Genomic DNA, 12,610 nt, shown 5'->3' with positions numbered 1-12,610 from the left:
AATCCTAAACATTTCAGTGTAGCATGCAGCATCAAAACAAAACTATTTTTGCTTATTTGCAAATTACGGATATACCGTATTTTCTTTGCTCTATAAGACGCACCAGACCACAAGACGCACCTAGTTTTTGGAGGAGGAAAACAAGAAAAAAAATATTCTGAATCTCAGAAGCCAGAACAGCAAGAGAGATCGCTGCGCAGCGAAAGCAGCAACCCCTCTTGCTGTTCTGGCTCCTGTGATAGCTGCGCAGCCTGCATTCGCTCCATAAGACGCACGCACATTTCCCCTTACTTTTTAGGAGGGGAAAAGTGAGTCTTATAAAGCAAAAAATACGGCATTTTCAAAATGATAGCAAGAAATAGATACCGAGGACAATATTGTTGTGGTTTTCAAGTATGAAAGATCGGAAAAGAGAAAAGGCATCTTTTTGTTGATGAGCAGATAAGAGTTTGTTCGTCCCAAACTGGACCTAATATAAATGAGATGACCTGTCAAAAGCAAGCTCATGCCTCTCACTGTATGCGTTCATAATTATCTGGGGGCAGCCGTGCTATCAGACTGCCTCTGTTGGAGAGGTGGGAGGCAGAAAACCTGCTCACACCCCTGAACTAGACTAGCAGCTGACCGTTCAGAAACTGGATCTGAGTTTTGGTTTTCCTGTTCCCTCCCCACCCCTTTCCTCCTGTGTGTCGTGTCCCCCCCCCCATCGTAAGCCTGCAGGCAGGGGCTGCCTTGTTTCCTACTGCCTTGGGCTGTATGTTAGGTGTTCTGAAGAGGAGTTTGGATCTGATATCCTGCCTTTCACTCCCTTTTAAGGAGTCTCAAAGCGGCTAACATTCTCCTTTCCCTTCCTCCCCCACAACAAACACTCTGTGAGGTGAGTGGGGCTGAGAGACTTCAGAGAAGTGTGACTGGCCCAAGCAGCAGCTGCGTGTGGAGGAGCGGGGAATCGAACCCAGTTCACCAGATTACGAGTCCACCGCTCTTAACCACTACACCACACTAGCTCTGCAGACCTTTTCCGGCTGAAGAAAGGGGGGGGTAGAGGTATACTCTAAATAAAACCACTCAATCAATCCACCAACCCAGCCAGCGGCTATCGCCGCAGCTCATGGCCTTACCTGGTGTGCGGCTTCCAGGCACTTTCATGTACAGCTGCACCGTGTTCATGCCCAGGATGGTGTGCCCCACGTGACTCAACATGTTGCCCGTCGACGTGACCCGCATGAAAGCTGGCAACTTGAGGAGCTCCTGCAGCTGCGGTTTCCACCTGTGATGCATGTCAGGGGAGAGTGGTTAGCTGCGATTCCTGCATCGCAGGGGGATGAAATAGGTGGCCCTTCCTATCAAGATTAGTTTTTTGTTTTTTTTAAGAAATATTTATTAAAGTTTTACAAAAACAAGAATACAAAAATACATGAAAAAAGAAAATAAAAATAAAAATACAACATACAAAAGACAAAAAGAAAATAATAATAAAAACAAATCCGTTTTTCATAACTTTAAACTCATTTGCTTGTTTCTTTGACCTCACACCTCCCCTTCTTGTATTCCCATTTACATAATCAAATCAGCAAATCCTTACCCTCTTTCATTTATCTTAACTCTATATCTTAACATTTTATAACTCTATATTTCCATCCATTATCAATTCATTTTTGCATATTCTTAATAGCTTTGTTGCTAATACCACTTATTTTCAATCCAACATCATTTTAACATTCATTAATTTTACAGTGTTTCTGCCTATCAAGATTAGTTTTTGGGAAACCGCTTTCTAAATATTTATTATAACACTGGTACGTATTCGTTTACTGATTCTTTGCATTTATTCGCTGCCCTCCATCTCAATAAGAGCCCTTTTAAAATGAAAACACATCTTGCACACCTTGTTGCCCACTGGGGGGCAGCACTGAGAAGCAATCAGGTTTCCTTCTAGTGACAACAACCAAATAATAATAATAATGGAGTCGAGACTAGGGGCGGGGGGGGGCGGGGGAGCTTCACCTGCAGCGACCAGTTATGACCACTGAATGGAAAGCAAAGAGCTCTGTCAAGGTGAGAAGGTGGCATACAATGCAATGACAAGATACAGCCACAGGGAGGCAGCATGGAACATCATAACAGGGGGGAAATAATTCCAGGGCATGGCTACAGAAGGGCAGCAATGAGCAATATCAAGTCTCCTGCCTGCAATGACAAATTATGGCCACAGAGGGGCAGCAAAGAGCAATACTGTATTGTCTCCTGCCTGCAATGACAAATTATGGCCACAGAAGAGCAGCAATGAGCAATATTATGTCTCATGCCTGCAATGACTAAACATGCCAGAAAGGGGCAGCAACAAGCAATGTTAAGTTTGCAGCTTGTAATGACAAATTATGGCCACAGAGGGGCAGCAATGAGCAATACTGTATTAAGTCTCCTGCCTGCAATGACAAATTATGGCCACAGAGGGGCAGCAACGAGCAATATTAAGTCTCCTGCCTGCAATGACAAATTATAGCCACAGAAGGGCAGCAAAGAGCAATGCTCTCATGTCTGCAATGACCAATTATGGCCACAGAGGGGCAGCAACGAGCAATATTAAGTCTCCTGCCTGCAATGACAAATTATAGCCACAGAAGGGCAGCAAAGAGCAATGCTCTCATGTCTGCAATGACCAATTATGGCCACAGAGGGGCAGCAACGAGCAATATTAAGTCTCCTGCCTGCAATGACAAATTATGGCCACAGAGAGGCAGCAGCAAGCCACAAAAAGCAAGGTCATTGAGAGAGCACAAGACTTTTAATCTCAGAGTTGTGGGTTTCAGCCCCACGTTGGGCCCAAAGAATCTACGGTTCCACAATTCCAATAATAATAATAATAATAATAATAATAATAATAATAGATTTTATTTATATCCCATCCTCCCCAGCCGAAGCCGGGCTCAGGGCAGCTAACAACAATAAAATAGTGCAACATTCTAAAAACATTTCATTATAAAAATTAATTAAAATCAAGTTGATGGCAACCATTAAGCTAAAGTTCTGTGAAGATTGCCAAAGGAGGGAGTCAGGCTGTGCTCTGGCCAAAGGCCTGGTGGAACAGCTCTGTCTTGCAGGCCCTGCGGAAAGATGTCAAGTCCCGCAGGGCCCTAATATCTTGTGGCAGAGCTTTCCACCAGATCGGGGCCACAGCTGAAAAGGCCCTGGCTCTGGTTGAGGCCAGCCTAACCTCTCTGTGGCCTGGGACCTCCAGGATGTTTTTGTTTGAAGACCGTAAGTTCCTCCGTGGGACATATCAGGAGAGGCGGTCCCGTAGGTACCCGTAGGTAAAATCACAACCCTCATTTTCTTGCAGTCAAAAGACACAAGAATTGTGTGTTTGCCTGTAGGAAAAACAACCCTGGCACTTCACAGTGAAAAGGCGGGGGTGGAGTTGGAGGCAGTTAAAGAGCAAAGCGGCAGTTCTCACCGTTTGGCATCCGAGAGGTCAATGTTGGTCCCAAACTTGATAATCTGGTGCGGTTTCTGGTCAGGGTTGCTGCGAAAGGCAGAAAATAAGAGTTATGATGCAGGAGGTGAAAAGAAGAGAGATGGGAGGGAATTGCCCCCCCTCCCCACACCATGGCCTATTGAAACCCTCCATCCAGACCCAAAGAAATAATAATAATTTACCTACGAACTGCCCCTTCCAAAAATGTGTAAAAACCCCTCTCTGCCTTCTACACCGCTCAGTCTTCAAAATTCACTCATAAAGCATTGCAAGGGGCTGGATGACGTGAGCCGATTAAATCATTTTGGGGGTGCAGCAGCCTGGCAGACCCCGCCCTGCAACTCACGCCCTCTTTTATTTGCATTCAGTTTTAAATTGTTGCAAAGCCGTTCCTCCAGCAGAAATCCGACCCCCGCTCCCGGAAATGAACAAAAACGGCAAATACCACTGGAAACGCAAAGCGAAGTAAGGAAGGATGAATCCTCCTACCTTGGGGGCGCCTCCGTGGTGCTGTCTGGCTCATCTGCTTCTTCGTCGTCCGTCTCCTTGTCTTCCTGCCTCAAGAGACAGAAAGGTCAGATCGGGAATCCTCGCCACCCCCCCCCAAAAAAAATCCCATCCCACCCAGGAAGAGGCATTCAAGCTCGGTCACCCAGTGAGAAGACTTTTAACTGCCAACCTTAACACTGCAGGAATGCGGAGACCCCTCCCCAGCCCAAAGGGTGGCTTGCTCCATCTCCCAAAGGATAGGGCCGGCCCACCCTTAAGCCTCTGGGGCAGCCCACCCAGTCGCCTCGGGTAGCAGCAGCAAGGGGGCAGGCACTAACTTCTGCTTTGCCTCAAGCGGCAAAATGTCTTGGGCCGGCCCTGGCGGTAGGGGTGGGGGGGAATGGCCCCGAGAGATGGCCCCCGCCTGCCGCCTTCTCACCTGAAGGGACTCCTGGAAGGAGGCCGCTTGGTACTGAGCGTATTTGGCGATTGTGGTGTGCGAACGGCTGCTCTCGCAAGGCCACACCTGCTTCGTCCCGGAGAGGTCCCAGTTTTCGTCTGAGGGCTGCTGGACCTGCGTGCGAACCTCGACGGCGTGCTCCCCGCTCGCGTCCACCAACGTCTTTGTGCTGAACAGGCCCAGGTCTGAGGGGGGGAGCGGGTGTCATGGCGGAGCTTTGAGAGACTTCTGCCCCTCTGCCCCTCCCTGTTTGCTGGCAAGTTTATGGCGCGAAGCCCACCCTCTCCAGGCTTCCCCAGCTTGGTGCCCTCCAGATGTTTTTGTTGGTTTTCAAATAGCTTAGTTCTTGAACGTTTTGGCTCCCAAACGCCACAAACCTGGAAGCGACTGTTCCGGTTTGAGAACTCATTTTGGAACCCGAACACCCGACGAGGCTTCCGATTGGCTGCAGGAGCTTCCTGCAGCCAATCAGAAGCTGTGCTTGGGTTTCTAAATGTTTTGGAAGTCGAACGGACTTCCGGAACGGATTCCGTTCGACTTCCGAGGTACGAATGTATGCACTCCCTGCTCAAAAATCTATCTGACCCCAAAGCCTCCGATTTCAAATACAGTACGGTCACATCCCCGACTTAGAATCATATGAGTAGGAAGGGTCCAACCCTCTGCAAATGCTTGCATTCACCTTGCGGAATTTCAACCAGCCAGCCTCCAAGCACACGTGGCTGAAATTGTGCAAGTTAAATTCACGTATAGTGCGGTCAAATCTACCCAGCGCTGCAGAAGCAAACACACACTTCTCCACTGGGAGAGCACGAGACTCTTGACCCCTCAATACGATACGATAATCTTTATTGTCATTGTCTCATACAGAACAACAAAATTGAAAAAATCTACACCAGACATTCAAAAACCAACAAGCCTGCTATCCCAGCCTTGTTAACCACCTAAAAACTCTGATGCCCCATAATTAAATACAATATATTGTACTCCCACAGAGACTACCATAAAGGTAAAGGGACCCCTGACCATTAGGTCCAGTCGTGGCCGACTCTGGGGTTGCGGCGCTCATCTCGCTTTACAGGCCAAGGGAGTCGGTGTACAGCTTCCGGGTCATGTGGCCAGCAGGACTAAGCCGCTTCTGGCAAACCAGAGCCATTCACAGAAATGCCGTTTACCTTTCCGCCGGAGTGGTACCTATTTATCTACTTGCACTTTGACGTGCTTTCGAACTGCTAGGTTGGCAGGAGCAGGGACCGAGCAACGGGAGCTCACCCTGTTGGGGGGATTTGAACCGCCGACCTTCTGATCGGCAAGCACTGCGTTTAAAACCAAAATCGCATTTGGATAAAAACTGTTTCTCAGGCGGCTAGTCCTAGTCTTTATAACCCTGTCCCTTCTTCCAGAAGGCAGAAGCTGAAAGAGATCGTTTCCAGGGTACGCACTGTCCTGCACTATCTCTGCAGCTTTCTTATGACACCTGGAAGCATAGATTTGATCCAAGGTGGGAAGAGTGCGCCCAATAATTCTCTCCGCAGTCTTTACAACCCTGGACAGCATTGTTTTTCCCCTGACCGTGCAGCTCCCAAACCACACACACAGATCATAAGTTAATACACTCTCCACAGAAGAATGGTAGAATGCCTTGGGGTCGTGGGTTCGAGCCCCTTGTTGGGCAAACGAGTCCTGCTTTGCAGGGGGTTGGAATAGATGACCCTTGGGGTCCCTTCCGACTCTATGATTCTTTGTGTATCCTTCCTTCTCCCAGGCCCAGAAGTCTCTACTTCCAACTCAGGCTCTCCTCCGCAGAGCCCCAGCCTCCAACCCAGGCGCTCCTTGGCCCCCACCCCCAAACCCACAGAGGGCGGGATACTCACTGAGGCGGAGGGATCCGGCTAGGCCCCGGATGACGGTGATGGGGTTCTTGGGGTCAGTGCAGAACTGCAGGAGGACAGGAGAGAAAGCATCTCGCTTGCTCTCCAACTGAAGAGGAAAGAGGAGAGCCGTTAGCGGCCAAGATGCCAGTTTGGGTCCCCACCCCCCACCCCCCCAAAACCCTAAGGCACCCCCAGAAACAGCGACAGCAGAACAACAACAATGCAGCATTTCCTAGTTTGGACCAGAGGTCCACTTAGATAAACCCACTGCTCAGTATCAACAGAACCGCCTAGTCCAGGCCACTGGGCCCAAGTCTCCACAGTTCCCCGCCCCCAGTTTAGAGTAAAGTTGCTCCAGCATCCCCCATCTTCAACCAGAAACTCCCCCCGCCCTTAGATCCAGTGGTGGGTGCTCCTTCATTGGTCAACGGTGGTCTCCACCGAGCACTTTTGGAGTCATTTGCAAGATGGGTTATTGCACAGCGGCTTGGCTCTGCCTTCACAGTTGGAAGCAGTGATGGTTTTGGATAGCAGTTCCTGGAAAAAGCAGGAGGGGAGAGTTGCTCTTGTGTCTGAGTTCTGCTTGAGGGTTTCCGATTGAGGCATCTGGTGGGGCACTGTGAGAACAGGATCCTGGACTATTGATGGGCCAATGGATTGACCCATCAAGCTTTCCTTATGTCCTCAAATTCTCCAGATTATTTAAGAATGAGCAGGAAGGACATAGGGGGCAGAAAGTTTGCGGAGTTCAGAGTCTCCTTTTAGATTTGATTTTTTCCCCTCCCCTCCACTGTGGGGTTCCCAGCAGACCAGAGAAGAATCCCCAGGGAACAGAGGAAGGCGTCTTATCTGTGCAGCTGCAGGAGGAATCCGGGATGATAAAAAGAGCTGGTTGCAGTTCCGTGTGGGAAACAGTCGAGCAAAAAAGCTGCAGGGTGCAGCCCATCACTCCAAAGCAGCCAGGGGAAAGACATTTACTCTGCTTTCCATAAAATCAAGACAAGTAGCCAAACAGTGCCCCTTAGGATGAAGAAATGGGAGGCAGGGAACTCTTGCTCCAAAGAATGTCAGGAGATGGTTCTGGGGGGCCGTTTTGCAGTCTGGAGGCAGTGTGGGGAGGAAGGAAGTGCTGGAGGTGGGGAAAACCTTGAGGAGAACAGCCACCCCCCAAAAAAAAAGTCTTCTTTGGAGGAGACACGTCCTGGGGTGGAAGGCAAGCAAGGAGCTCCACCGGTCCAAGCTGGGCATCCATAATGCCTTTGGTTTCCAGGCAGATTCCAGGTCCAGGGTTTCAAAAATCTCATCTTCTGGGATGCTGAGCTAAGCTAAGAGCAGTCAGAAGGCCGTTAAACTAATGGTGCAACTTGTTGAGGGAGGGGAGGGGGGAGGGAGGGAGGGAGGGACAGAGACTTTTGGGGAATGGCCCCCAATTCCCAAACACAACCAAAATGGAAGGTCGAGGGAGGAATTGAAGAGACAGTGGAACCATGCGTTGGAGAAAGATCAAGGTGGAGGGAAAGAAAAGACCTCTTTCAATGCCTCTTTCCACGCAGGAGGGCCGGAACCACACAGGGGAATCTAATCGGTGAACAGGAACTGGATTAAACCCTGGCTAAGCAGAAATTGCAGCTCTCTGCAATGTCGCCTCAAAGCACAGCAGAACGTGATTGGGGACACCAGCAGAACTTTGTCCTAAGAGATGCCGTCCCACTAAGAAAAGACAAATGTGGACCGACTCAAAGCGGACTGACTCCCAGCCCAGAAGTTTCATTTTGGACCAAGAAATCTGGGCATCAGGAAGTCTGGCATGGGGGGGGTGCATGTGTCCGAAGTGGGGCTGAGGACATTCCCCGAGTAACGAGGGGGCAGCATGGATGATCTTCGCGACCTCGAGACGCAGGAACCAGCGGAAGGGCAGGCTGGGTCAGGCAATGGAAAACTTGACTCTGAAACCTATGGTACCCAAGAGAGAATTGGGCCGAGGTTTGGACTGCCTGATTCAGTCATCCCAGAACCCTGTAGCTTTGTGCTACAGAATAAATGAGGAGGAGTTGGGCATAAATTGAGAGGCACATTAAAAAGAAAGGGGAAAGGGCGCTCTAAAAGGAACACACAGAAAACGAAGGGAGTTTTGCTCCAAAACAGCCAGGAGAGCCAAGGGCAACAGCGGGGAAGGATAAGTAACAGTGTTTTGGTGTGGGAACGCGGATTTTCAAATAATAAAATCCATGATCGTCATAATAGGTGTCTGGCTGGATGCGCTTGCATTCCAGAGGGCCAGAGGAACGAGATAAGGAAAGGCCAGCTGGAGGTAGAAAGGAGGTGAAAGGTACATTGCGCTGGGAGACAGAACCTGATTAACCCAAGGATGGAGCCCAAGAGATAAGGGGAGAGGCCTGGGAGGAAGAGCAGGCAGAGGGCCAAGAGATGGAGGAGGCCTCGCAAGACCACTTTACCTCCCCTCCTCTCTCGATCCAGGAAATCCAGCGCTGAGAGCGGCCCTCTGACTCGCTGGGTGCTGCTGAACTACATCTCCCACCATCGCTAGCCATCGGCCATGCCTGCTGGTGGAGGCAGACTGATGGGAGTTGTAGTTCGGAATCTACCCGGAGGGTTGAAGCTTTCCAGCACAGGGCTTACAGCCCCCTCGCAATGGGGGCTGCCTGGTCCCCCAAGCCCGGGGGAAGCCCACCCGCTAGAGCTGGGCGATATCAGCTTTCCAACACCGCCGGCCAAACATCGCAGTTTGGCGATATACCGCGACGTTGTAAAAACGACACATCCGCTTCTGCCCGCGAGGCGCCGGGCGAAACTGCCCCAGCTCTCACCTCCAGAGCCGAGGCGGTTTCAACCTGGGACAATGCAGCTGGGTGGGAAGGAAGGTTGAGGCGTTTGACGGAGCCCCCACCCTGCAGCTGGCTTGTGGGAGCCAGCGCCGGGCTGGGGGCTCCTTTCACTCCTCCGTTGAGCAGTTTAAAGATGCAGAGGGAGGAACAAGCTGTTTCTGCAGCTTGTTTCTCCCTCTGCGTCGTACGAGGGCAGAGTGGAATGGTAGCTTCATTCAGTGGTTATCCCTGGTGAAACTGGCGCTGCTCCTGAGTCCCTCTGCTAGCTTTGTTGCGATACGGTGATCTTTATTGTCATTGTCCCATACAGAACAAGGAAATTGAAAAATCTACTAAGACATTCAAAAACCAACAAGCCTATTCCAACCTGGTTAGCCCCCTAAAAACTCTGATATCCATCTGATATCTGGTTTCACCAGCGATATACAATGGACCCCCTGGATACGAACTTAATTCATCCCAGGGGTCCGTACTTGCCCCGAATCCTATCGCGGTGCGATAGAGCGCATCTGCGCATACATGCACGGCGAAACCCGGAAGTATACACTTCCGGGCTTGCCGGGTTCGCAACCCGAAATTACATTACCCGAGGTACCACTGTAGCACTGAGCGAAGCCCACGTCGCAGTCTGCTCCTCATACACTCTAAGCAAGATCCCACCTGCACGAGGCAGGACCAGCTCAAGGCATTTTGCTGCCTGAGGCAGCTTCATCCCCCGGACAAACGATAGGGCCAGGAAAGAGGACTGAAGGCACCGAGGTTTCAATTAGCCAACGGTGAGAGGAAAGGCGTTGCAGTGGATGTGTGTGGCTGCTTCCAGCGAAGGGTCAAGGCAAGGCAAGGGAAAATAATCCAGGTGCCTTATCTCCCTCCCTATCTAGGGACAAGAAGGAACAAGGAGCCATTGAGCCAGGAGGTGGATCCCACTGGCAGAACGAGAGAGGGCAGAGGGCAAGGTTTCCCAAAGGGACTGACACACCCCTTAGGCCTTAGGGAATTAAAGGGAGAGAAAGGGGGTGAGATTTCCTTTCTGGACACAGACTCTGGGATGCAGGGAACTTAATGGGCAGGCAGAACAATTGACTGATCTATCGATTGACAGATAAGATAGGCAGGCACTAGGAAGGAGGTTGCAGAACGGCATTAAAAGTTTAATTTAAAAGGCCGGTCCTCTATGGGGTACACACTGCTATGGTCAAAGGGCCATCTTAAAAGAGATCAGAGCTGTTTAGAAAGAGGAGGCAATAGCGTTTTCTAAAGGTGGATGCTGTCGTAGCAAGATTAAGAATATGGCTCACTTGTTTATTAAGTAAACGAATGCATTTACTTAATGGCCTAACAGAGAAGTTGGCGATGAGCTCATTATGTGGGGAAGGGCGATATTTATTTATCTCTAACGGCCAACAGCTGCCTTTGACGTGGAGAAAGTAACCTTGGAAGCATTGCGAAAAGGAGGGAAAAGAATAATCAAGAGTACAGAGGTACCTTGGTTCTCAAACACTTTGGAACCCAAACAATGCAAACCCGGAAGGAAGTGTTCCAGTTTGCGAACTTTTTTTGGAAGTCGAACGTGCTCCATTTTGAGTGCCACACTTCCGTTTTGAGTGTTACACTGAGGTCTGTCTGTTTTTGTGATTTATTTTACATTTTTGTTTTTGCGGCTCTTTTTGTGACCGTGTGGAACACAGTTCAGCTACTGATTGATTGATTGATTGATTGATTGTGTGACTGCAGTACTGTTTACTGCTTTCATTTTATGGATCAACGGTCTCATTAGAGAGTAAAATTCATGTTCAATTGCTGCTTTAGGGGTTGTTTTTAGACGTCTGGAACGGATTGATCCGTTTTGCATTACTTTCTATGGGAAAGTGCGCCTTGGTTTTGGAACGCTTTGGTTTTGGAACGGACTTCCGGAACGGATTAAGCTTGAGAACCAAGGTACAATTGCACAGTAATTAAAAAACAACAACAAAACAAGTCAAAAACAGGAGGTGGTTAAGGAGTGTGGGATGGGAGTAGAATGAGCATGTCTGTTTGGGGGGAAATTGGGGAGGGGGAACACAGGTCAACAAGCATAGCCCCTCCTTCGCGGCCGACATGCCCCAGTCCTCCCCAGTCTCCACTCAGCCCCACTCCCTGGGCTGGGTGACCCAGCCACTCTGGAAGCACCCTTCGATCACCCCTAGGTCGGTGGGGGGTGTCAGTGGATGCAGGGGGCATCGCCCCCATGCGCTTCAGGGAATCGCACCACGGAGGGGCGGATTCTGCAGCTGGAATTGCAGCAAGGCGCTCCCTGCTGCTCCAGTGCAGCTTCTGCCGGCTGTAGGACAGCCGTGTCCGGCTCTCTCGGACCTCCTGGAATTTTACCAGGTTAACTCCCCTCTGCAGCCATGAGGGCTAGAACCTTGTGATGTTGCTTGTACGTCGTCATGAATTTCAACCCAGTGCTGGTGCAGCACCATTTACCAACGCCCCCTCCCCAGTCCATCCATCTCAGAGAGGCCCAACAAAACACTCCCTTTGCCCTCTCCCCGTCACCCCGCAAAACTGGGACTCACGTATATGCTGGGGGTCGGGGGGTTGAGCTTTTCCCGCGGGAGCTTTTCGTCCACGTTGATCTGAGGTTTGACCGAGTGGCTGGGCAGCAAATAAGACTCCTTGAACTTCCCCTTCACCTTGGCATGCCTGGAAGAAGGATGAGGGAAGCAGGAGACTCAGCAATGGACTTTAATAGTAGTAGTAGTGATAATAATAATAATAATTTATTTATACCCCAGCCATCTGGTAGGGTTTCCCCAGCCACTCTGGGTGGCTCCCAACAGAATACTTTAAAAATGATAAAACATCAAACATTAAAAACTTCCCTAAACAGGGCTGCCTTCAGATGCCTTCTAAAAGTCAGATAGTTGTTTATTTCCTTGACATCTGTTGGGAGGGCGTTCCACAGGGTGGGCGCCACCACCGAGAAGGCCCTCTGCCTGGTTCCCTGTAACCTCACTTCTCGCAAGGAGGGAACCGCCAGAAGGCCCTCGGAGCTGGACCTCAGTGTCTGGGCTGGACGATGGGGGTGGAGACGCTCCTTCAGGTATACTGGACCGAGGCTGTTTAGGGCTTTAAAGGTCAGCACCAACACTTTGAATTGTGCTCGGAAATGTACTGGGAGCCAACGCAGATCTCTCCGGACCGGTGTTATGTGGTCCCAGCGGCCGCTCCCACTCACCAGTCTAGCTGCCGCATTCTGGATTAATTGTAGTTTCTGGGTCACCTTCAAAGGTAGCCCCACATAGAGTGCATTGCAGTAGTCCAAGCAGGAGATAACCAGAGCATGCACCACTCTAGCGAGACAGTCTGCGGGCAGGGACGGTCTCATCCTGGGCACCAGATGGAGCTGGTAAACAGCTGCCCTGGACACAGAATTGACCTGTGCCTCCATGGACAGTGGTGAGTCCAAAATGACTCCCAG

The 12,610-nt window shown here is 50.3% G+C and overlaps 1 protein-coding gene across 1 annotated transcript in view; it reads right to left on the bottom strand.

The window, feature by feature from the left end:
• Nucleotides 1-12,610, bottom strand: part of KDM6B (lysine demethylase 6B) — a 74,873-nt gene that overhangs the window by 13,907 nt on the left and 48,356 nt on the right. The window contains exons 13-18 of the mRNA XM_083706500.1: nt 11,706-11,832; nt 6,302-6,407; nt 4,407-4,612; nt 3,968-4,032; nt 3,458-3,526; nt 1,122-1,270 (exon numbers count right to left, since the gene is read on the bottom strand). Of these exons, the coding sequence (XP_083562626.1) occupies nt 1,122-1,270; nt 3,458-3,526; nt 3,968-4,032; nt 4,407-4,612; nt 6,302-6,407; nt 11,706-11,832 (722 nt within the window). The remainder of the gene's footprint in view (nt 1-1,121; nt 1,271-3,457; nt 3,527-3,967; nt 4,033-4,406; nt 4,613-6,301; nt 6,408-11,705; nt 11,833-12,610) is intronic.

Source organism: Podarcis gaigeae (genome assembly GCF_964106915.1).
Source record: "Podarcis gaigeae genome assembly, chromosome: 13".
Taxonomy (NCBI): domain Eukaryota; kingdom Metazoa; phylum Chordata; class Lepidosauria; order Squamata; family Lacertidae; genus Podarcis; species Podarcis gaigeae.
This window is presented reverse-complemented; position numbering and strand designations above follow the sequence as displayed.